The sequence below is a fragment of the Monodon monoceros genome, unplaced genomic scaffold (assembly GCF_005190385.1).
Source record: "Monodon monoceros isolate NGI ecotype Baffin Bay Population unplaced genomic scaffold, NGI_Narwhal_1 Contig2854_ctg1, whole genome shotgun sequence".
NCBI classification, from domain to species: domain Eukaryota; kingdom Metazoa; phylum Chordata; class Mammalia; order Artiodactyla; family Monodontidae; genus Monodon; species Monodon monoceros.
In genome coordinates this window covers 316-22,910 of record NW_021698773.1, presented here as the reverse complement: position 1 = coordinate 22,910, position 22,595 = coordinate 316, and the positions used below count along the sequence as shown (strand labels likewise).

The window sequence follows — 22,595 nt, the reverse complement described above, 5'->3', positions numbered from 1 at the left end:
CTATTCTATTCTATTCTATTCTATTCTATTCTATTCTATTCTATTCTTTTCTTTTCTTTTCCTTATGACCTGCCCATGGAAGTGGGGAACTATTTGCTTAAAGATAATTAGATCAGAGAGAGAAAGGGAAAAAATCAAGGAGAGGGAACAGCAGGAAAGAAAAAATAAAGAGAAAAAAACAAAAGAGATACTTGATCTATATATCTGAAAAGAACAGGGATTAATGTAGAACTGATAAGACTGGTATGTTTCTAGCATCCCTGTCTTTAGAGCACAGCCCTCAAGTCCTGGGTGGTAGAGTTTCCCCAGCAGACGTGGGGGAGGGGGTGTGTCTGACAGGCTGCTCCGGGCAGGGATTTCTGGGTCTCTGCCCCAGTCCTTCCCAGCGGGCCCCGAGCAGGGCAGGGCTCACCTCCTCGCTGTACTTGCCCACGTAGGAGAAGATCTCGGAGAGCGCGCTCATGGTGTTGAACTCGTTCATGTGCATCCGGGACTGCTCAGCCAGGTACGCATTCATGTCCTGGTCACTGATGGCCGGCATCTTCCCGATGTCCGAGTAATACCTGCCGAGGCACGAGAGTGAGGAACCGTGTGTGCGGGGCAGAGGAGAGATGGAAACTCCCAGCGCCGGGTCTGGGGCCAGCGGGTTCGGAGGGTGACCCAGACACTATCAGAGGGTGGACAGGGTGGGGACAGGAGGAAGGAGCGACTATCGCCTGCACTGGCTTTGCTCCCGGCTCCTGGAAGAGTGGTCCAGTCTGCCTTGTGTGTCCTTCTAACTCCCCCTCCCACAGACGCAAGACATCCCCTCCATGGGGCCTGAAGGCTCTTCTAGGCAGTTGCCCTGCCCTGATGCCCCCCCTCTCTGAGGTTAGCCAGGAGAAGGGTGGGGCTGGGGGCCGCTTGCGGGGAGAGGCTGGCAGAAGGCAATCAGTCATTGTCACCTGCAGCTGTGCACTCCTGTCAACTGGTTAATTAGATGCCAACATTTACATTTTTAATTTCTGAAGTTTGACATTTTATGCAGCAACCCCCAGCTCTCCCACTAGAGGGGAGTTGTGTCGTTTCCTAATGAGGAACTGAAGGGCCCTGGTGCCCCCCAAGACAGGTGCTTTCGGCTGTGGGCTACGGGAAAGAGACCAGGCACCTGCAAAGGCGGGGGAGCATCAGGGCCGTGGGGCAGCACACCCAGGAGTCCTTGTGGTGTCCCAGCTCAGCCCACGGTGAATGCCCGCCGCTTCATTGGTGGGGAGAGTGAGCCTGGGAGCTTAGAACAGAGGAGGGTGGCGGGGACAGTCACCAGGGTGGGGACTAGGGTGAGGCAAGTGAGGCAGCTGGGGAACAAAGTTTTCAGAGAGTCACTCACTCTCACCTGGGAAGGTGCAGGTGACAATGACAGGCCTTGGGTTCCCAGAACTCAAGGCTTGATCAGGTGAGTGGAGGGAGTATTCTCAGAGGCTCTGGTTCATTCTCACCCTGGACCTCAGCCCTGCATCTCTCCCTCTGCATCCCTTACCATGCTGACCATGAATCTCTCAGTCCTGTGCCCACCTTCACCTCTGCCCCTAGGTGCCCAGGAGTTGGGTGGCAGACTATCAGAGGTGGCACTCGTGTGCTACTCCAGCATCATGCTCAAGGGCCTGCGTGAACGACAGGTCAGTTTGCGCCAGGGCATCCCCAGGCCGGCAAGGATTGGCAAGGGGTGGGCTGGCCGCCCTACTGGAGCCACAGCCCTGCATGGAGGCTGTCCTGCCTCCGGCTCATTTGGACTTCCTTTCTTCACAATGTTATTTCAGTGTGGGGTCCTCTCTTCCCTCGCCCTCCCTCGTCTCCAGAGCCCTTGGGCCCCTCAGCTCCTTGTCCTGTTTCATTTTGGTTCCTCTTTTCCATCCCAGAAGAGCCCACTCTCTTCCAGGCCTGACTCCCACCCCAAAACATCTTTAGGGTCCCCAGGGTTCCAGGTAATGACATCCCAGGTGTTCAAGTTCCAAGGAGAGACTCGATGCATTGCCTCTATTTCTGGAAGGGAATAAATGCAATGTTCCCTTTGATAGCAGAGAACCAGGGCGTCAGTGGTGGCCCCAACCTCGCCACTCCTAAGGAGATTTGTGCCATCGTCCCCTCGCGACTCCATGCCTAGTGAGCAAATACATTTGTCCGGCAAAGGGTCACATCCACAGGTCGTATGGGGGGAGGAAACAGGAACAAACGAGCCTCTCGCTTCTGTGTCATGGCCAGCAGCCAGACGCAGCTCTGGCAACATGGCTGGGCCCAGAGTTTCCTCCAGACAGTTTCACTGTGTCACCACGGACAGCCAGACCTACTGACCGCGAGGAAAACCCCAGGATCCCGATGGGACGTGATCGTCATCAGGAGCAAAGACTCCTGCCCTTCCCATTACTTGCTCCTGAAACCTTACAGGTAGGTGGACGGCTCTGTCAGGCTTTCTGCAAATAGCATGAGGCCTACTACTGCGACCTTAATGGTTGTGAGGGGCCTCAGAGCCCAGGTTAGGGACCACTGTCTTCATGGGAAACAGCAGTCGCCCGGCACTCTGTCCCTTCGCAATGGCCTGCTTTTACCGCACTAAAAGCCCAGTCCTTTGCTCCAAAGAGGATATACAGAAAATGAGTCTGTGTGAGAAAGAGAGGGAGAGGGTGTGAGGTGGGGTTGAGAGGGGAGTGTGGGAGGGCAGGGGTCTAACTCCTCACCTGCAGTCATGGGGGCAGACGGCCTGGACGTGCTCTGCGTGATTCCCCCTCATAGTGAGGTCAGGTCTGCACGGGGCAACCCGCCCCTCCTCTGCTGCCTGTGTGCAGAGGGCGCTGGATGGGGCCAGCGCACGTCGGTGCCACACACAAGCCTACGAGTGGATCGACCGCATGTCCTCACCTTCAGCAAGTTCTAAATGGCTGAGCTGAGTGGCTCTGGGCGGTCTGATGTCCTAGAGGAGTGTGGGGCTTGAGGTCTGCTGACATTCGGCCCATCCTCACCCCAAGCCCTGCCTGGAGCTAAGTGGGCCCACCCCCCCTGCAGGTCTCTGCTGCCCTTGCCTCGACCTCTCCCTGCTCCTCTCCAGGGCTCTGCCCAGCCCCACTCCCTGGCCAGCACCCCTCGAGCCTGGCAGTGGCCCTGCTGCTCCGGCATCGCTGCACTGTGTACACAACTGCTTCCTCTCGAGCGCCTGCTGTGCTGGGGCTTTGCGCTGGGCTCTGCCACTGAGCAGCCTTATTGATTGTGAAGAATGCAATTATGTCCCATTAATGAACTTCACACGAGTGCTCTTATCAGCTAGCTGTGCCGTGAGGAAAGGAAAGGTCAGCCTGGGCTCCTGTGCTTGAACTTGCTCCCATGGGATGTCCTCCTGCAGGCGAGCCCTTCTCCAGAAGGGAACCAGGTGGGATGCCAGCCCCACTGTGGTCCTGATGCTGGTCCTCAGGAGCTGCAGGGCCCCAGAGAGCTGGATTCTCTGCTGTTGCCCAGTCTGCAGTGTTTTACATTCATGTGCTTCTGTGAGATGCACCCAGTGTGTGATGGTGGGCACCCCATCTCTGCCTTTAGGATGGCCCCAGTGATTGAGAAGGTGGTCTCCAATGCCCTGGACTCTTAGACAAGAACAAAGTATCCTCATCCCTTCAAACACCTCAAGGATGAAGGTGCAGACGTGAAGGACATTTAGAGCCCAAGGCTCTGATGTATAGATACTTACTTTTCAAGTTCCTGCATAAAAGTCTTTTCCTCTGTGTTCATTCACTGACCTCCCCAGGCCCAGCAGAATCAGGACGTTGCTCCCTGAGTCCCCACAGCTGATGGGGCTTGCTGAGGGCCTGTCTGTGTGTCCTCCTTGACCATGATGAGGGCCACAAGGGAAGGATCAAGTCTAATCCATCCCCAGCGTCCAGTGCGCCCACGATGGACACCGTAAATGACCCATGGATGAATGAGTAAGTTAATAAGATGTCCATACTTCACCTCCAGTATTGCTCCCAGGGTGAACTGTCACAAGTTTTATATTTGGAATGGATGGCTTCTTTAGGAGGCGTTTTTAAATATTCAAGATTCTTAGCCTGTTTCGTGTGTGACACAGGTGAGAGATGGCATCCCAGCGAGTGGCATGCCCCGGTCCGATTCCCAGGGGCCCATCTGTGGCTCCGTTCTATTCACTGCTACGTGGAAAACCTGTGGCTGCAGGTAGGGGAGGCTGCGGTTGCCGCGGGGTTAACTCCAACTTAAAGTGAGAGGCAACCACTCTAACGTGAAACGCGTGCTGCTGTTGACAGAGAAACAGAGATTTCTGCTGCTCATGACACACCAGTCTGGTGACAACACTGTTGAGTTCTGCTGGCTAAGATGAGGGTAGCAGTTGGTTGCTACCACGGAACCAAGAGATTCTTCTCCCTTTCACTAGATGTGGCCGTAAGCAAAACCCCTAATACTTGGAACGGAGGCAGCAAAGACTGGGAGTCTGCAGTGAGGCCACCAACCACAAGCATTGCAAGGTATGTGGAGGCGGGAATGGGATGGAGGATGGATGAGAGGACAAGCAGAAGGATGGGAGGGATGTGGGGTGGGAGGATGAGTGGGAGAATGGGAGGGGATGGTGGGGGGATGGGTAGATGAAGAACTTCGAGGAGGTAAAGCCTGCTTAGGTATGCTAGAGTGACTTGGGCTGCTCAACCAACAGAGTTAGTGAGGACTCCTGAAGCCGTATGCTTCCCACCCCCCTATAGAGAGGGCCACCAGGATAAACCCTGTTTCTCAGCCGTGAGGACAGCAGGCCCTCCCCCAGATGTGCGCAGGGCACGCTCTACGGCACCGAGGCAGTGAGCCTGGGCCCTGTGTGCGCTGTCTGCAGGCTCACAGCAACCGAACATCGAAATCAGAAGTGGGCAAGCCCTGGCCACAAGAAAAGGGCCTTCTACCATCGTTCTTCTGAACTGGAGGCTGCCCGTGCCCTCGGCAGGCCAAGGTGGGCGAGCAGGCTGGCTGTGGGTCCTGAGCAAGCTCTGTGCTGCTGGCCTTCATTTCCCAGCAGCAGACAAGCTCAGAGGCCAGCCTCCTCGGGAAGGGAGACTGGAACTGATCCCCTCACCACCGAGGGAGGAAGCACTCTAGGCTTGATCTCCAGACCTAGCTGTGCTATTTCCCAACCCCTCTGTCTTTGTACCCTCATCCCAGAAGGGGAGGAGAAATGATTTGGGACCCCAAGCAAGTGAGAGATGACTTTCCTGAGAGTGCCTTTGGTTGTTAAGAAACGGGCGGGATAAGAAGTGGAGACCATCAAGGCACTCCTAAAAATAACCAAATGGACTGGGGTTACTTGTGAGCTATAGCAGCTGTGTGGCACAAATCTCATTTAGCACCAAGTGAAAGGGAGACCATTAGCCCGGCATGTGCGTTATTCTCACCTCTGACTAACCGGGCCATTCTGGGGAAGTATCCTCTACACAGTTGTTTCATAAATGCTCCCAGCCCTTCACATCCCGGCTTTCTCCCTCCCTGCCCAAGGTCCCATTGCAGTGACACTGCACCGGGACAGGGATGACCAGAGCCCAGCTGCTGCCTCTTTCTTCTCTCTCTTTGCTGAAGAGCCAGCTGACCACACAGGAGAGCCTGCTCCTCCTGGCGGCTCTGTTGTCAGAAGAATGAGCCACTGTCGACGCAGGGGGAGGTAAGAGCCTCTTTGGTAACTCAGACATAATCAGGTACGAGGACAAAAAAGTGAGCTGTCTCTCTGACAGCCGAGGCTGGAAGCCCACCACATGTACCAGCAGGAAGGGGTGAGGGAGATATCAAAGAACAGAGGGAGGGGGAAAACAGAATGCAATTCTTCCAGCAGAACCATGCTACTGGGGTGGCCAGGATCCCACCCCACTCTCGGTTATTCCCTCTGTAAAAAGGGAAGGCAATTTTCAACTATAAAGATGGAGACTGTCTCTCTTCCATGGGTGAAACAATATTGTTCATTTTGTCTCAGTCAAGAACAATTTCTGGTCTCTGTCTCTTCAAAAAAGCACCAAATCTGAGTTTCCATCCAGGTTTCCTATCTTTCAGCTACTTAGAAGAGAGAGGGACTCTAAAATCAAGACCGCCATGTAGAGGTGTGCAGGTTGTTCACTGCACAAAGGTGCTTGGTTGAGAGGGTGAGCTAGGACTGACGGCTAGCCTGTCACTCAACAAACCAGGCATCCTGGCATGGGGCCACATCGTCTGGTAGGAAGGGGCACCTGCCTTAATTCACACAGACACCATATGGGTTGGCAAAAGCCCTGTCTAAAAGTATCATAAACTGTAGAAAAGAGCTTTGGGAGTCAGCTGAATTTGGGGATCTGCTTTTCTCTTGGCCACTTAAGTCATCTTGGACGGATTACTCAACCACTCTGTATGTATAGTTCTTCACCTTCATGGGCACAAAATGAGCTTATAAAGCCTGTCCTCTTATATTCCGGAGCTACTGTGATGAATAAATAAATAGACTTTCAGCTGGTTGTTTAGCTCAGGCGCCTGGCATATGGAGCTGATACAGCCCAGACAAGCCATGAATGTTCTTTACCGTGAGTTAGCTTTGTACCCAGAGGAACCCAGCTGCACAGCGCACAGGTGGCCCTCCCATCACAGGTGCATGGCTGAGACTGGATTAGGTTAGGGCCACTATGGCTGGGAAGGCACCGTAAGGGCCCGGGCATCAAGAGTTCATCGTGCTGAGAGTCAGGGGACTGGGACTGTGCGAAGCTGTTCGGTGTGACAAGGACGTCCCCACAGGACACTGGAAGAACTGCCAGATGGACAGGGGCAGATGGGGACAGGCCTCCAGCCCGCCTGTGGCAGGATGCTGTTCGGTCCCTTGGAGTCTTTCTTTTTTTTTTTTTCGTTTTTTAGTGGGCATCAGAGCAGGGAACTCTATTTCCTTTCTGGGCCTAGAAAGAGCTGGGCCCTCCATGCAGGGGAGCAGAGCGCAGTGGCAACTTCTAGCCATGTCCCATTCTTGTTTCAGCTGACAGTACTGGGTCCGTGGACTGTGGGTGTCACCACTGCAGGCTGGGGCTTCGTGCGGGACCAGTCTGCAAGCCCTGCCCATTGTGGAGGGGAAGGAAGGGGTCCCACATCCACCAAGGAAGTTGCCTGCTGCGGCCCAGGGCCTACCTGGGCTCCCCGGCCCAGCACTCACCTCTCCACCCAGTTCTTGTAGCTAGGGATGTCCTTGGCGTAGAGCAGCTTGTTGGAGGGGGAGTCCTTGCCCAGCCGGTGCTCCGACGTGGAACAGGAGTCCATGAAGGTCTGGGCCACCACCGACAGGCAGGCGTCAGTGATGCTGCTCTTGTGGATGTCAAACACAAACTGGGGGTTCTTGATCATGTTGACCCAAAACCTCAGGGGCAGGCTGTGTGGGGGGAAGAGGCAGATGGTCAAGGGAGCTGGGGGGCAGGGGGCACTGTACATTGACCTAGAGAGTTCCCTGGAGAAAGAGAAAAGGCTGGGAAGCAAGGGTTCTGAGGGGCCTTCTCTATGTCATCAGTTCACTTTCCGGGGACGTGGAGATCAGCAAGGTTGAACAATCTGTTCAGAGACACGGCGTTGATGGGCACTGGAGGGCTCGACACCCAGCCTGGACCACAGGACTCACCATCTGCCCTGAGAACACAAGGCTTTGGGGTCCGAGGCAGCCATGACAGGTACTAGAAAATGGAATTTCTGACTCTCTATTCCACTGTCTGCCCCCTATGCCACAGATACAAGGCATGTCTGGTTGGCAAACCTTAAATAGCCTGGAACCTGGGCTTTGTGTCTTATTCTCTGCCCTCTACTGTATGACTGGAAGAAGCCACGCCCTTCCTGCCTGGTCGTATGGGCTTATTCCTACATGGTGAGAGCCCTGGCACTGAACAGTTCAAGTGGAGCTAACTGATTCCCATCCCTAAGCGGGCAGGCTGAACAGACCCCACTCCCGGCCTCTCACCTGCCCCGTTGTGTTCCCTCCTTCCCCTCACTTTCTTCCAGTTAGCACCTGCTGTATACCAGGAGCTATGCTAGCAACTGGGGGTCCAGTGTGAATAAGACCCATCCCCTGTCCTGCAGAAGTCTGCATACCACTGGGCTCGTGGTGATGTCAGATGTGCAATCACGAACTTTGGGTGTTGGACCTGAAGGATGGGTGGGGTCCAGTGTGGGAGCCAGGGAGGTGTGAGCAAGTCTACCCAGAGGGGCGTTATCTGGAAAGTCTTCCCAGAGAGGAGGACACTTAATGGTCTCAGTATTAGAGATGCAGATGAAAAGCTGAAGGAAGAGAAGAGGAAGGTACTGCCGAAGGGGAGTGAGCCAAAGACAAAGCGGAGATGAAACCTGCAGCGCCGTCTGCTAACGGAGCCACCTGTCTGTTGCTAGAAAGGGTCCCGAGGCAGCGGGCAAAGCCTGCCCGCCTGCCCCTTTTGACTATACTCTGCTGGCTCTCAGATCCCGTGGCTTCCATCCAGCCTGTGGAGACGCAGGTCAGGAAACGGGGTGGCACCCAGCAAGGGACCGTGCATCTCCCTCCCTCTGCCTGCGCACCGTCACCTCCTGCTATGTGCCCTGATGCTTTACTGTGGCTTGGTTGCTGTCCTCAAGGTTGGTAATAATAGTTACAATGTTTGCGTGTGTTTGGCTTGCCTCTTACAACTTAAACTCTTTTGAATTACATGATTTCAATCCAGCAAGAACAAGATTTCTATATTTGTTGTATCTCTCAGCAGCCAGCACGTACATACAACAAAGGCTAAAATACAGTAGGGCCTCATATTCAAGACTGCCAGTCAGTCAACAAGTATTTATTACGTTCCCACAAAGTGTGCCGTGCAGGCAGCACCGAGGTCTAACAATGGTAAGATGTACTTGTTTCATCCTGGGAAATCCAGAAGAGGAAATAAAGGGACGGTACAGAAAGTTCTGACACTCAGGGGAAAGTCAGGGTCACTGCAACTGCCCAGGGGAGACCATGAGAGCTGGGCTCAGAGCCCCGGATGAAGGACTCCCGGCTGCCCAGCTGATGAAATCTCCGGTCTACATCTTCCCGTTTCCGGAAGTCCCACCTGGAAAGGGACTCTGGGAGCCCATATTTGCTGCATGGTTGTTTCCCCCCAACATTCCCCTTCCTTCAGCCAGCTGTGCTGACAGGCAAATCGAACAGGGAAACCACAGCAGCTCCTGCCTAATGAAGTTTTTGCATATTATTAACATTAGCGGTGGCACTAATCTCTGGTTGATTGCAGCCACTCAGGCTAAATGAGTAGGAGGTTTATTTAAAAGAGAAAAGGCAGGGGAATGTGGAGGAAGGTAGTAGGGGAGAGGGTGAGCTAACAACTTTGGCTAGGAATAAAGAAACAATCTCTTTTCAATCAGGGACAACTAACTCTTAAGTCAATATGCAGACTTCATAATTCCTGGACTAACTTCGTCTTGCCCAGGCGGCCACGATCAGGGTCAGGGGAGTGTGTCCTCTGGTGAGGGCTGGTACCGCTGTCTACTGCCTGGGCTTTCCTTCCCTGACACTGGAGCTTGTTGCGGTAACACCTGGCACTTGGAAGAGCGGGCAGGAAGGAAGGTTCTGCCCTCCCTCCAAGAACTTTATGGCATCTCATCGTTGGAGGTGCCCTTACCTTACCCCAGCGGGAGGTATGAGCTGAAAACAAATGGTTTCGATACCATTTCAGGGGGATGTACTTGTAAAGGGCTACAAGAACAAGGGGGGATGTTTTGGAAATACCAGCTCTCCCAGCACCTGGATAAGGTCTGGGCAGGGCATTCCTTGAATTCTGAAGGCTGCAGACAGTTAACTGGGGTGGTAAGTAGGAAGACCTGGTGGCGGAGAGAAGCAGACTGGGTAGATCAGGGGCATGCCCTTGGAACAGCTCTGCAGAGTCATGCTAAAAAGATGGGCAGAATGCAATGCAATCTTACCTAGAGGCAGGCACTGGGAGGGACAAGACCTGCAGGCCTTTCAGAGGCGAGAACAGCCTTCACCCAGTGTACTGGGCTGGATGGGGAATCCAGAGTCTAAGAGTCTTATTTCAGAGAGATTTGCAAGAGCTCCACGGTGCAAGATCCTCTCTCACCCAGAACTACTGTGGGAGCAAACCCTACTCTTCAGCTCTATGGCCCAAAGCGCTGTACCTGCCTGATTTCCCAATTTTAGTAGCGATGCGCTATGCTTCAGGTGAAAGAGAGGAGGAGCCAGAGCATCCTACATTAAATAACGTTTCAGTGCCACAGGCTGACTCCTGCCTAAATCTAGGTTTTGGTTTGGGGCTTGGGGCTGGTTGTCAAGGCACCTGGCTGAGCCCTAGTACCACGTCACTCCTAGCAGTTAGCAGTTGGTGGGTGCTGGGCAGCAGGCTCGTGCTGCTTTGCAAGAATGTTCTAGGGAAGAGCACCCCAGGACAGGGACCGTGTAAAACTACTGGGAAGGGATTCTGGAACTGAAGGGGCCAAATATAAGGCAGCTTTATCCCAGGTAGAACTCTCAAGAAGAGACCGTCTTGGCCCTGCATCTTCATCAATATTTATTGAGTCCCAGCTTTCTGCAAGGTTCCATCACAAGAGCTGAATACTGATGTCTGACCTTGCAGTCTCAGACAAAAACACAACTGACACACAAATGAAGGGAAAGGATGATATATATGCTAAAGGAGAGAGGGGACCACGGTGAGACACCTAGAGGGTCATTTAGGACTTAGAGGATCCCCTTGTCTCAAAGACACAGTAGTTATGGGACGGTCCCTTCCCCAAAGGGAGTTTGGGAAGGGGGTTTGTGGAAAGGGAAGACCACTTCTTGAATAGAATGGAAACTCTCCTCGTTCACCTAGGTCACTCCTAGACGTGCTTCAGGCTCCACTTAAGAGTTGCTGTGAGATGCTGCCCCTCTACAATCCAGCTAGCTGCACACATGCATCCCCTCCTGTCGCATGTGCCTCTCTGTCCGAACAGCTGCCCTCCTGTCTCTTACCCGTGACTGTCAGCCCACGGAGGGCAGAAGCCTCAGGGTCTAACATAGTGTCAGGCACAGGGGAGGGACCTGGATGTGAGAGCCACCTGGCTGCCACATCTGGCATGTCCATTTTTGCTCATTTAGTTGGTTAAATGGTTACTGACTGATTGATAGGAAAGAAGGATGATTTGACTAGAGGGAAGGGAAGTGGGTACACAAAATAATCGGGGAGGAGGTGAAGGCCCCAGGAGAGCGCCTGCTTAGAGTCCCTGCTGGGGAGGTGGACCCCAGCCCCTCTCCCCCTCTGCAAGGCCTGAGGCCCGCCTGAGCTCATGGACTCCGGGCTGGCCTCTCCTGATTCATCCTCTGCTCGCCCCTCACTCACCAGTTGCTCTTCCAGGTGTGGCGGACGTGCGGGTCGTGGATGCCGTGTTTGTCTGCCTGCTCATCCAGAAAGTCAAACATGTACTTGATCGCCAGGGGCAGGGCGGAGCCGCGGTGCGCCGTGCTGAAGATGGTCTCGAAGAGGTCGTCCACAAACTTCTGCAGTGTGCCCTGCGGAGAAGGGCGCAGGTTCAGACACAGCTCGCCTGCCCCGTGAGCTCTGAGGCTTTGTTTTTGTTTTTTTTTTGCGGTACGCAGGCCTCTCACTGTTGTGGCCTCTCCCGTTGCGGAGCACAGGTGCCAGACGCGCAGGCTCAGCGGCCATGGCTCACGGGCCCAGCCGCTCCGCGGCATGTGGGATCCCCCCGGACCGGGGCATGAACCCATGTCCCCTGCATCAGCAGGCGGACTCTCAACCACTGCACCACCAGGGAAGCCCTGAGGCTGGGTTTTGAGATCGACTGGCCTCCCAGATGGCGGGCGGAAGGGAGGACAGCGCACAGCCACGCCTGCTTGGGTGAAATCCTGCAAGTGCATATGTGAAATCTGCACCCTCCCCCTGCCTGCCTGCATCTGTCTCGAGCAGCTTTACATTTCCCCGGCACGTAGAAAATAGATATAACACCGATAACTGGACCTAAGGAAGCCTTCCTCTGCCAACAACTCGGTTTGGTTTAACACCCTTTGATGGTGTTATTTTAGCACTTTTCACAAATGCTAATGAACAGCTCACTCGGTCAGAGCAGACAAACACAATCTGCTGGTTCTGTTTAGGCGTTATTCACGCCGGCTAATGCACAGTTACTCATTTGCCTCTGCAGAGAGCAGAGCCGAGGCCAGTCTCGGGAGTGAGGGACTAACTGGGATGGGACTGCGTCACCTCAGAGAAACGCCACAGCTGGCAAATCCCTAGCATCTCTGCTGGTGCCCCCTCTCTCATCCACTCACGCGCATGCTGCTGGTCAGTGCCGGTCTCTTTCCCAGCACAGAGCCTCAGAATCCTTCTCAACCCACTGCTGCAGCCAACCCCACCCATACTGGATCCGTGAACCAGGATTAGAAATGGTGCCTGGAAAGTCACTGATGGAGCCCCAATTCCCATCACGACACCCCAGAGAAGCAGTCATTCTTCCGTTAGGCGTGGCAGAAGACTATGAATACACGTGATTAGTGTCTCTCTATTTGAGCGAGGGCAAGAGAAGGGACGGAATCAAAACTTCTGACGGCATGCCAGCACGGATGTATGGGTGGGGTTGGCTGCAGCACTGGGTTGAGAAGGATTCTGAGGCTCTGTGCTGGGAAAGAGACCGGCACTGACCAGCAGCGCGTGCGTGAATGGATGAGAGAGGGGGCACCAGCAGAGATGCTAGGGATTTGCCAGCTCTGGCATTTCTGTGAGGTGAGGCAGTCCCATCCCATAACCCACAGGTGCCCCGCAACCTGTCTGAAGTCCCATACCTTAGTGGCCAGCAGTCGTGTCAGATAGATTTCAGACACCATCTTGCTCCCCCGGTCACCCTCCTTCTGGTCCCCGTGCTCGTGGTTCTTCACCAGGTGCCACATCTTGACGCCACTCTCCAGGTCAGGGGTGATCATGGGTGTGCGTGAGCGGAGGCTGTCAGGGCTGCCCGTGTACCGGATCATGTTTTCTGCCAATGCAAGGACCCCACGCGGGTAAGGCCACCCAGCCTTCCGGCCCATCACTCACGACACACCTCGGCTCCACCCAAGGCCAACTCCGATCCTTCCTGCATTTGCAGGCGCTGTCACCTTGCCTCGCTTCCGTCCATTCCTGAATCTGGGGCATTCTCCCACCACCTCCGGAAACTCTCTGTGGCTCCTCCACCCACTCGGATTCCCCTCCCTCCTGCACTTGCATCTCCAGCCCTTGTTACTCAATTTGTAAAAATAGAAGCTTGTCCTTTTTTACGCTTTCCTCATGAGAGCTCTCAAGTCTCAGGGTGTGCTCTGTGCAGCCAGCTGGGTACCAATGAAAGAGCAGGGATCCTGTCTCCCCAAACGACGGCTGACCAGCTTAGTGATCGCCCTGTCACTTGTGTACCTTCATCCGCCCCTCTCGCCTGGACCAGTTCCTCCCACTTAATTGCTGAAATGTGAGGTGTGGTGAGATGAGTGTTGAGCAGGAAAAGAAGAGGCAAGCCCCACTGTGTGCGGGCACCGTTCTATGTTGTCTTATATATATTTTCCAGAACCATCCCGTGAATTTGGTAGTTTTTGCAATCCCTGTTTTTGCTGGTAAGAAGGCACTCCAGGCTTCCAGCCCACATCCTGTGCCCTTTTCCCAACCCCGAGGAGCAGAGACCAGGGTCTGTACCTTCCCTCCACTGCTTCATAGCGTGTGACCTTTACACGTCATCTAGCCTCTGTGCATCTGAGTTATAATTTGCTAATCTGCATAAGAGGGGGAAATAATAATTATTTAATTCACTGATTATTATGAACCTGACGTTTGATAAAGAGTTATCACGAGTGTGAAAGCATCTTAGAGACTGTAGGATGCTCAGGAAGGTTAGACTTTCTTCTTGTTTTTGAGGATGAAGGTCCTGCGCCTGCATCAGAGCCCCTGCCCGGAACCAGAAGCCTCCTTTCCAGGCCAGAGTTCCTCTCTGGTGGCCAGCCTGCCTGACTCCCCCCACCCACTCCCCACCCCCGTGCCCCATCCCGGGCGTCTGCTGCCTTCCAGCAGTGCTGCCAGCAATGACAACAGCTGCTCAGGGCATCCTCTCCTCCCCAGAATGGTTCAGTGAACTCACCGTATTTACTTGCCGAGGTCCTGGAGACGGTGGAGTTGTTCACTGCATTGTAGGCTGTCACCTGCTTGGACACTAAAGCCACCACAGAACCATCCGGCACCTACCGGGAAAAGGCAGGTGAGGGCCTGGGCACAGAAACTCTGCCACCCCAGGAAGTCAGGACAAGCCAGGATGAACGTGGTCCTCAGGGGCAATCAGTGCCTCACCGAGAACCAGGGGACCAAGGAGGCTGTCAGCTTTCCTTTGACGCAGCACGACAGATCTGAATACAGAATCGTAGTCTATGTTGGGGTTCACTCTTGGAGCAACTCTGGCAAGAGCTTCTCACCAGCACCCTCTGTCTTGATGCTTCCCTGGGGGAGCACCCAGCCTTAAACTCCGGGTACCACAGGGTCTGTGCCTATGCCCTGTGGGAAGCATGCACCTGGCAACCTATCTCCAAGGAGGTCAGGGTTTCCTGGCTGGGGGCCACATTTTCCCTGGGTCACTAAGGGCACATGCAGTGCTGGTGAAGAAGTGGATTTAGGGCTTGGTAAGAGCCTCAGGGCAGCCCTGCTATTCAAGGACTGAGACTCCCAGGGACCTGGCTGCCCAGTTTGCTAGCCCCTCTCCACTCCACGGTCACCTCACCTGGTAATGCGCCAGGGTGTTCAGTCTCTTCCAGTCATTCTCAATCTTGGTGGTGATGTCTTCATCCTGCAGGATCATCCTCGCCCCGCTTCCTTGTCGCCATTCTGTAGGGAGAGCAGTCGCATCTCAGAGAGGTCCTCAGGGCCTCCCATGGGACCCTGAGGACCCCTGTGCAGGCACGTACATGGCACCTTCTCAGGGGTGCATCCGCGGACAGACAGGTGCTAGTAGACACTCCCAGAGGAGGGGTGCAGAAGCTCTCAGCATGGGGGGGGGCCCTGAATTCCAGTTCTGGTTCTCATCCAACAAACTACGTGACAGAGGTAGGAATAACGTCACCCCCGTGGCCCACCTGTTCCCAGCAGTGGCTGTAAGGCCAACTGGCCCGAGGCAGGGGAACACAATCAGATTCACAGGTTGCATCAGACCGAAGTTCTCTGGACCACCCAGTTCCAGAAACTGCCCTGGAGACATTCCGGACCACCCAGTTCCAGGAACTGACCTGGGGACTTTGAACCCGGCCCAGGGGGGGTTCGAGGGGCGGGAACGGTCCCCCAGGATACCCGAAAAGACCACCAAATAAGGAATACCCTGCGCCCTCCCAGATTCACCACACCCCTTTCCCTTCTTCCCCTATAAAATCTTGCCCAACCCTTGCCCGGGTGCGACTTCTCTGGCCCCTTTCTCTCGGACCAGTGAACCTCGCCCCGGAGCGCTCCCTAATAAAGCTCACTTGAAGCTTTCCTCTGTTTCGCGGTGCCGTTTGTTAAGATCCGACCTTACGGTGGCCACATCTGCAAGAAGTCTTTGCTTATTAGCTGAATGAAAAAGGCAGGTGAAGGCACTTAAAGTACTAAGCAAATGCAAGGCGGTGTCATCACCGTCATGTACTCTTTGCTTGATTGTAAGGTCTTGGAGCTAATGAGACCAAGGCTGCAAATTCGGTCACTGTGCACCCTGTTCCTGTTCTAGGGGTGCATCCTGTACCCGAAAGCTGGCAGGTGGGCCACCCTTGGCTGGGAGACTGAGTAAAAGTGTATAGAGGGACCAGCAAAACCTATTCTCATGCCCAAGAACAGCCTCGTCCCCACAAAGCTGATGGGGATAACAGCCTCTTGGTGATGGATCCAACACCTAATTATCTGATGCCATAGGTATATGCTTACATCCCATGTTCTCCTCATAGGCCCAGACACCTATAACACACGGGCTTGTTGACAGATCCCACATGGGAAAACAGGAGACTGTTTCTCATCTACCAAATCCTCATCGCCACACGTGGTACAAATCACATGGAGATGGAGGCACGTACATTCCAGTCCTGAACTGTTTGCACATGGAGACCCAGGTGCATGCCAGACACAGGCCAGCTCTCGTGCACGGGCACGTACACATCTACACCTGCACACACGTTCACACGCACACACCAGAAAGGAAAAATGGCCTTTTCAATTCAAATACAACATGTGTTCCTGCCAGGAAGCCAGGAATCTGGTTTCCAGGCAGCCACTACCCCATTCAGTGCCTCACAGATGCTGAAATTCTGAAACAGGCAAGAGCACCGGGTTTTGCAGCATGTGGTTGGGGGCTGGAGTGAGTTACCCGCAGTCCTTGTCTAACCCCTGCCTTGGATTTTTCCTACAGCTCGCAGACACACATATTGTCCTCCCTCCCTCTGTTCCCCTCCTGTCAAGGCTGAGCTGGGGGTCCAGGACTGATTCCTTCCTGCCTTGTGTACTTGGCATGACCAGTGCTACAGATGAAAATCAGACCCAGGAAGGGAGCTGCCTGCCCTTAGGGGGAACAGAGATGCTCCTAATATCCAAGTCCCTGTCTCCGGCTCCTGGGCTTGTCTGCTGCCTGTTTAGAGCTTCTTGTAGCGTCAGGCTGTCCCAGGAATGAAAACACGAGGATGCCACGCGTGTTCGCCGGAGCGGAAGAGCCTTGAGAGGTCTCTGGGGATTGACCATCATTTAGTGCTGTTGATGGCACAGCTGGAATGATCATGGAGGTGAGGGCCTCGGGGCAGGTAAGGTGGTAGAGGAAAGGGGAGATGCCTCACGAGGGCAAGTGGTCAGCAGCATTCTGTTTGTTGTTGTCATGTTGTTTGTTTTTGTTTTAAATTTTATGCAGGTTGGTATGGGTGCATGTTTTCTGAGTGGCTAGGGGAAAATAAGCAGAATGTCTCCCAGCTGGTGAGAGAGCGAATTATGTGGTACAGAGGGACTCCGGTGAAGACCAGCCGGGGCCAAGGATGTGGCAGTGGCATGTTTTGTCCCAGTCGCACAGTGGGTCCTGAAAGATAAAGCCTCGTGGGTCTCCCTGCTTCCCTGGTGAATAGTGCCAGGGCCAGTAAGTCAGAGGCTGCATGGGTGAGGGTACAGGAGGCAGGCAGTGTTCTGCATTTCCCACCTGGGGGCCAGAGGAGGAGCTGGGGCCGAGCTCTGGACACAAAGTCTACCGGCCGGACGCAAGGGAAGAGGAGTCTCCTTCACTGCAGAGGCCGTGGGGGCTTTCTGGTTTATCAGCCGCACTGGCACCCTTGCTGATGGCATTGTAGCACCTCTCAGGGGGATCTGAGCAAGCCACACAGCCTGGGGGACTGAGCAGTGACAGCTGGTGACCAATTCGGGAGCGAGAGACAGGACTTCCTTGTTCCACAACTGGCCTGAAGTTGTGCAGTGCGCAGCCTGTGCAGCCCTACTGAGCAGCCCTGACTCTGAATCATGTCCAGTAATGATGTAAGCAGATGAAGGTCGGTCTGCCATCTCTGTCCCCAGCCGAAAAAACCAGGACCGAGTGTGGCCATGCTCCCCCCAGGGCAGTCAAGGAATGATGGCTTGTCCTTAGGAGTACAAAAATGATGCTGCCAGATGCCTACCAGCAGGGCTAGCCCAGCACCTGGGACACAGTAAGTACGTGATGAGTATTTACTACATGAATAATACATCAGTGAAAGAGTGAATAGACGAAAGAAGGGAAAGAGTAAGTGAGCGAGTAATGGCTTATTTTCCAAGCGGTGAAAGGCTTTTCTACCTGTGTGCTGCTGCTCCACGGTGGGCAGACAGTGAGAGGTGAAGTGTGAGCCGCGCTGTTAGAACCTGGGACAAAGGAAGAGCTGAACTCCAGAACCTCAACTGGGCACGTCCACTGCCCGAAGTGAAAGCTCTCTGAAGTGATTATCACTCATTCTTCCGATTTTACGACTGGGAAATTAAAGAAACAGGCTGGGAAGACAGACCTGGAGGTCATCACAACTCGGAGCTCTGAAGCGCGGTGCCAACGACGCGCGTGAGCCACCCAGTGTCGGGAGCATGGAGGAAGGGACGTGATGGCCACACTGGGATGCTGGCGGGTAGCTGCCTCCCCTCAAATGCATACTCTGAGCTCCCTGGGGAGCATGGCGCCTCACCAGCTCTGACCCTTGTGGCGTGTGCATATGCAGGTGGGTGCACAGGCACACACGTGTGCGAACACACACGTATGCACACACACACACACACACACACAAGTATAGCATCTCACCCCAGGCTGAGGACACTTAAGGCCTGCCCGCCCCGCCCCCAGTCCAGTCCACCTCTCCTCAGACCCATCAAAGGAAGCTTTAGGAGGGACTGACCTGGAGGGATGAGGGGGGAAGGAGGCGCCCACCAGGCTGCTTAGAACTGGCCGAGTCAACCCCGCTGATCCACAAGGAACCAATTTCAGAGACAGCTGTCTGCCCTCCCACCCCGGGCCACCATTCCTCCCCATGGGGCGCTGAACAGAGTCTCACCAGCCTGCACAGGGTCCTCTTGACCTCCCAAACCAGGGTCCCGAGCAGAAGGCTGGAGGAAGAGACACGACTCTACCGCCGCACACCTGTCGGCAGGTGAGCCCCAAGGAGACAGACAGCCCAGACACCCTCGGCAACCTGCCGCTCCGAAGTGCGGGAGCGGCATCAGAAAAGAGCTGGGACAGAATCAGTGTCACTGCAAACAGTCGGGAAACTGACTCAGGAATGGGAGGGGGGACCACCTAAATATGGTTTATTTTAAAAAGGTATAGGGCTTCCCTGGTGGCGCAGTGGTTGAGAATCTGCCTGCTAATGCAGGGGACACGGGTTCGAGCCCTGGTCTGGGAGGATCCCACATGCCGCGGAGCAACTACGCCCGTGAGCCACAATTACTAAGCCTGTGCGTCTGGAGCCTGTGCTCCGCAACAAGAGAGGCCGCGATAGTGAGAGGCCCGCGCACCACGATGAAGAGTGGCCCCCGCTTGCCACAACTAGAGAAAGCCCTTGCACAGAAACGAAGACCCAACACAGCCAAAAATAAATAAATAAACTTCTAAAAAAATAAAAATTAAAGTATAATTTTATGGTGAGAGCAAGTTCTAAAATACAAAATAATCGAAGTAGGAAACGTGGTGCTTAAAAGAAGAAATTCCTAAATTGAATGGTGCTGTCTGCTTTCAAAGCCTTGGGTCGTTGTAAACTGTGAAGAGCTGTGCACTGGCTAGTTGTCGCTATTCAGGGAAGTCCGGAGAGCTAAAGGGAAAAGCAGACTGTGCTCTGCTACTCGATTTAAGAGAGGTAAGCTAGAGCTTAGTGGATGTTCTTGAATATGGAATAATGCGGAGGAGGCTCTGGTGGCGCTCCAGGGTGGTGTGCCACGCCCGTGCTGTGTCAAAGAAGAGTTCAAGAGGCAGGGGGTGGGCGGTGGGAAGGAAGAAAGGTGACCTAGGTAGGAAAGGTGACCCAGGTATTCATATGCAAGGCATCTAGGGAAAACTGCTGGCTCTGACCTCCCTGCCCGCAGCCCCGTGCCCTGCTCCAGGCTCCAAGCACAAAGGACAGACACACTCACAATCCAATTTGTTACACTTCCACCTTCCAGGGAGAGAGGGAGGTGAAAGAAAAAAGAAAAAAAATCCCATTATTTTTATCTGTCCTTCCCATCAGGTGCAGTGGAAAATGCAAACTGGGGCACAGCTGCTGTGAACTCTTTGTATTTCACTCAGAAGATAGTGTATCTTTTTATTGCATACAGGAATTACTTATTTGAAAAAATATACCCTTTCAGACAGAAGGGGTGGCATAGTTCTGGGGCTATTGATGGGGTATTTGCTTTAAACCAGAGGAATCTCTGGAGGTCACGGCCTGTGGAGGAGCCTGCGTGGAAAGGGAATGGATGTTCTCTCCACCTCCCTGCTGTGTGACCAAGGCCCAGGCTCTGTGCCTCTCTGAGCTGCAGAGTCTTCTGTGCAGTAGAACAGAATGGTATCAGTTACTTCCTCTGGGGAGTGAAGGGAGGAAACAAAGAGTCCCTTGGCTCAGAAAGACAAGTGTCCAGCCTCCTGCTACTGTGCGAAGCAATGAGGAACTCCTAGTCACGTTGGTCCCTCTGTGCCTGGCACAGAGCTTGCCCCAGGGCAGGCTCTTATGATATGTCGGTCGAAGAGTTTGGTGGTGTAAGGGGGTACCTATACCCGATACCTGTGCGTGGAAAGGGGCATCAGCTTACCCGATACCTGTGGGTGGAAAGGGGCATCAGCTTGGTGAGGACAGCCTCACATATAGCAGAGCAGGGAGCCCCTGGCACTGGGCTTTGAAAACTCCCAAGGCCCACCTGCCCCAGCGCAGTCCCTAACTCCTGCCTGGGATATCTTTCCTTCCCTAGATTCCAACAGACTGAAAGAAAGGCAAGTTCTGTGTCCTTCACTTTGGCTCTTACAATGGTTAGTTTTATGTGTGAACTTGTCTGGGCCACAGTGCCCAGATAGGTGGTCAGAAATTATTCTGGATGTTTCCATGAGGGTATTTTTGGATGACATTAATATTTAAATGGATGGGCTTTGAGTAAAGCGAATTGCCCTCCATAATGTAGGTGGACCTCATCTAATTAGGTGAAGGCCTGGGTGGAACAAAAGACTGACCTCCCCTGAGCAAGAGGGAATTCTGCAGCAGCTGCCTTTGGACTTGAACTGCAACGTGGCTCTTCCCTGGGTCTCCAGCCTGCTGGCCTACCCTGTAGATTTTGGACATGCCAGCCTCCACGCTAGACACTGAATGTTTGTGTCCCCCCCAGAATTCACATGTTGAATCCTAACCCCCAATGTGATGGCATTTGGAGGTGGGGACCTTTGGAAGGTGATCAGGTCATGAGGGTGGAGCCCTCATGAATGGGATTAGTACCCTTATAAAAAGGACCCCAGAGAGCTCCCTTGCCCTCTTTCTGCCATGTATGGTCCCAGCAAGAGGACGGCCATCTATGAACCAGAAAGTGGGCTCTCGCCAGACACTGAGTCTGCCAACACCTTGATCTTGGACTTCTCAGCCTCCAGAGCTGTGAGAAATAAATTTCTGTTGTTTATAAGCCAGCCAGTCTATGGTATTTTGTTACGGCAGCCCAAACAGACTCCTCCTAGTCTATTATTAATTAAGTCCTCCATAATTGCATGAGCCAATTCCTTCAAATAAATCTTTCTCTATGTAAACATATCCTATTGGTTCTGTTTCTCTGGAGAACCCTGGCTAATACAGTTCCCCATCTTGGCTCTTTAATGCCTGGAAAAGCAGGCGAAGGGGTAGAGGGGGTGGCGTGGGAGAGCTTCAGTCAGAGGAGCAATGAATAGAAGTGTCGGGAATGAGGGGCTAGGCCAGGCCAGGCACCACTGATGATGAAAGGCAGGGGGAGGGGTTGGGGCTGGATTTACTTGGGGCAATTACAGAGGCAGCTTAAAATGCCTTTGCTTCTTTCTGAGCTGGCCTGGGACAGATGTCCTCGCCTTTCCAGGGGCTGGGCATCAGGAGGGGGAAGGCAGTCTTTGCCCAATGCCCTCAGCTACAGGAGGAGGAGGCATAGTGGGGGAAGTGAGGTGGAGGGGGGATGCTTGGCTGTCTTGCCTCTGTCAACACATGTGGCTCAGAGTCTTCTCCGTGCCTATGTGTCCCTTTGGCATAGATTAATTTTTGATTATAATCACACCTTATATTTGTAAACTGCTTTCAAAGCACTTTCACCTACATGATGGGAAAAACTCGCCTTGCCTCTCTCTCCTTGGGGGCCATGCAACTGAGTCAAATCAAACCTTGCAGAAGAAGCATTTGGGTCTCGGAGGAGGCCCCATTTTCTTTGTTATCTGGCTTTGGTAGAAAGAAGACCAGAGTTGTGGGAGCAGCTCCAGACCCTGGACTTAATAGAAAAGAAGGAAATTCCTCTGAAGAGCACCCATCATGGGAGGCCTTTGTGAGAAGTTCAGTATGACTCCCGTTCCCCAGAAGGATGGGGCCCTGAGACTCAAACTGCCTCCTTTCTTTGGCTTCTCCCCTTTACCCTCCCTGCTGTGAGGCCTTGTGCCTCCGGGGTGGCCCCTCCATCCTCCCCAGCAGCTCCTATGATGGGAAAGGTAGGTCCTTTGTCCTCTTGGGACCTGGCGAGCACTGTGTCACTGGAGGCCCAGCCCCCGGCCTGAGCAGCCTCTAGCTTGAGAGAGTAGCAGCTCTCAGGCGGGTCCTGGTTGCTGCTCAGCCCTCAGGCTTCCTTCACTCATGGTGGACAGCAGGAAGTGGATGGCAGGAAGTGGATGGCAGGAGGTGGATGGCAGGAGGTGGACGGCAGGAAGTGGACGGCAGGAAGTGGATGGCAGGAAGTGGATGGCAGGAAGTGGATGGCAGGAAGTGGACAGCAGGAAGTGGATGGCAGGAGGTGGATGGCAGGAGGTGGACGGCAGGAAGTGGACAGCAGGAAGTGGATGGCAGGAAGTGGATGGCAGGAGGTGGACGGCAGGAAGTGGACAGCAGGAAGTGGATGGCAGGAAGTGGACAGCAGGAAGTGGACAGCAGGAGGTGGGTGGCAGGAAGTGGA

The 22,595-nt window shown here is 54.0% G+C and overlaps 1 protein-coding gene across 1 annotated transcript; it reads right to left on the bottom strand.

Annotated features, from left to right (window-relative positions):
- Positions 1–412: 412 nt before the first annotated feature.
- LOC114898696 (plexin-A4-like) lies at positions 413–20,259 on the bottom strand (the record flags this gene model as incomplete). Its single annotated transcript, XM_029228673.1, has 7 exons — positions 413–563; positions 7,169–7,381; positions 11,346–11,515; positions 12,803–12,993; positions 14,119–14,218; positions 14,749–14,873; positions 20,253–20,259. Coding segments are annotated over 7 exons (957 nt in total), but the record flags the coding sequence as incomplete, so codon positions are not given.
- Positions 20,260–22,595: the final 2,336 nt, after the last annotated feature.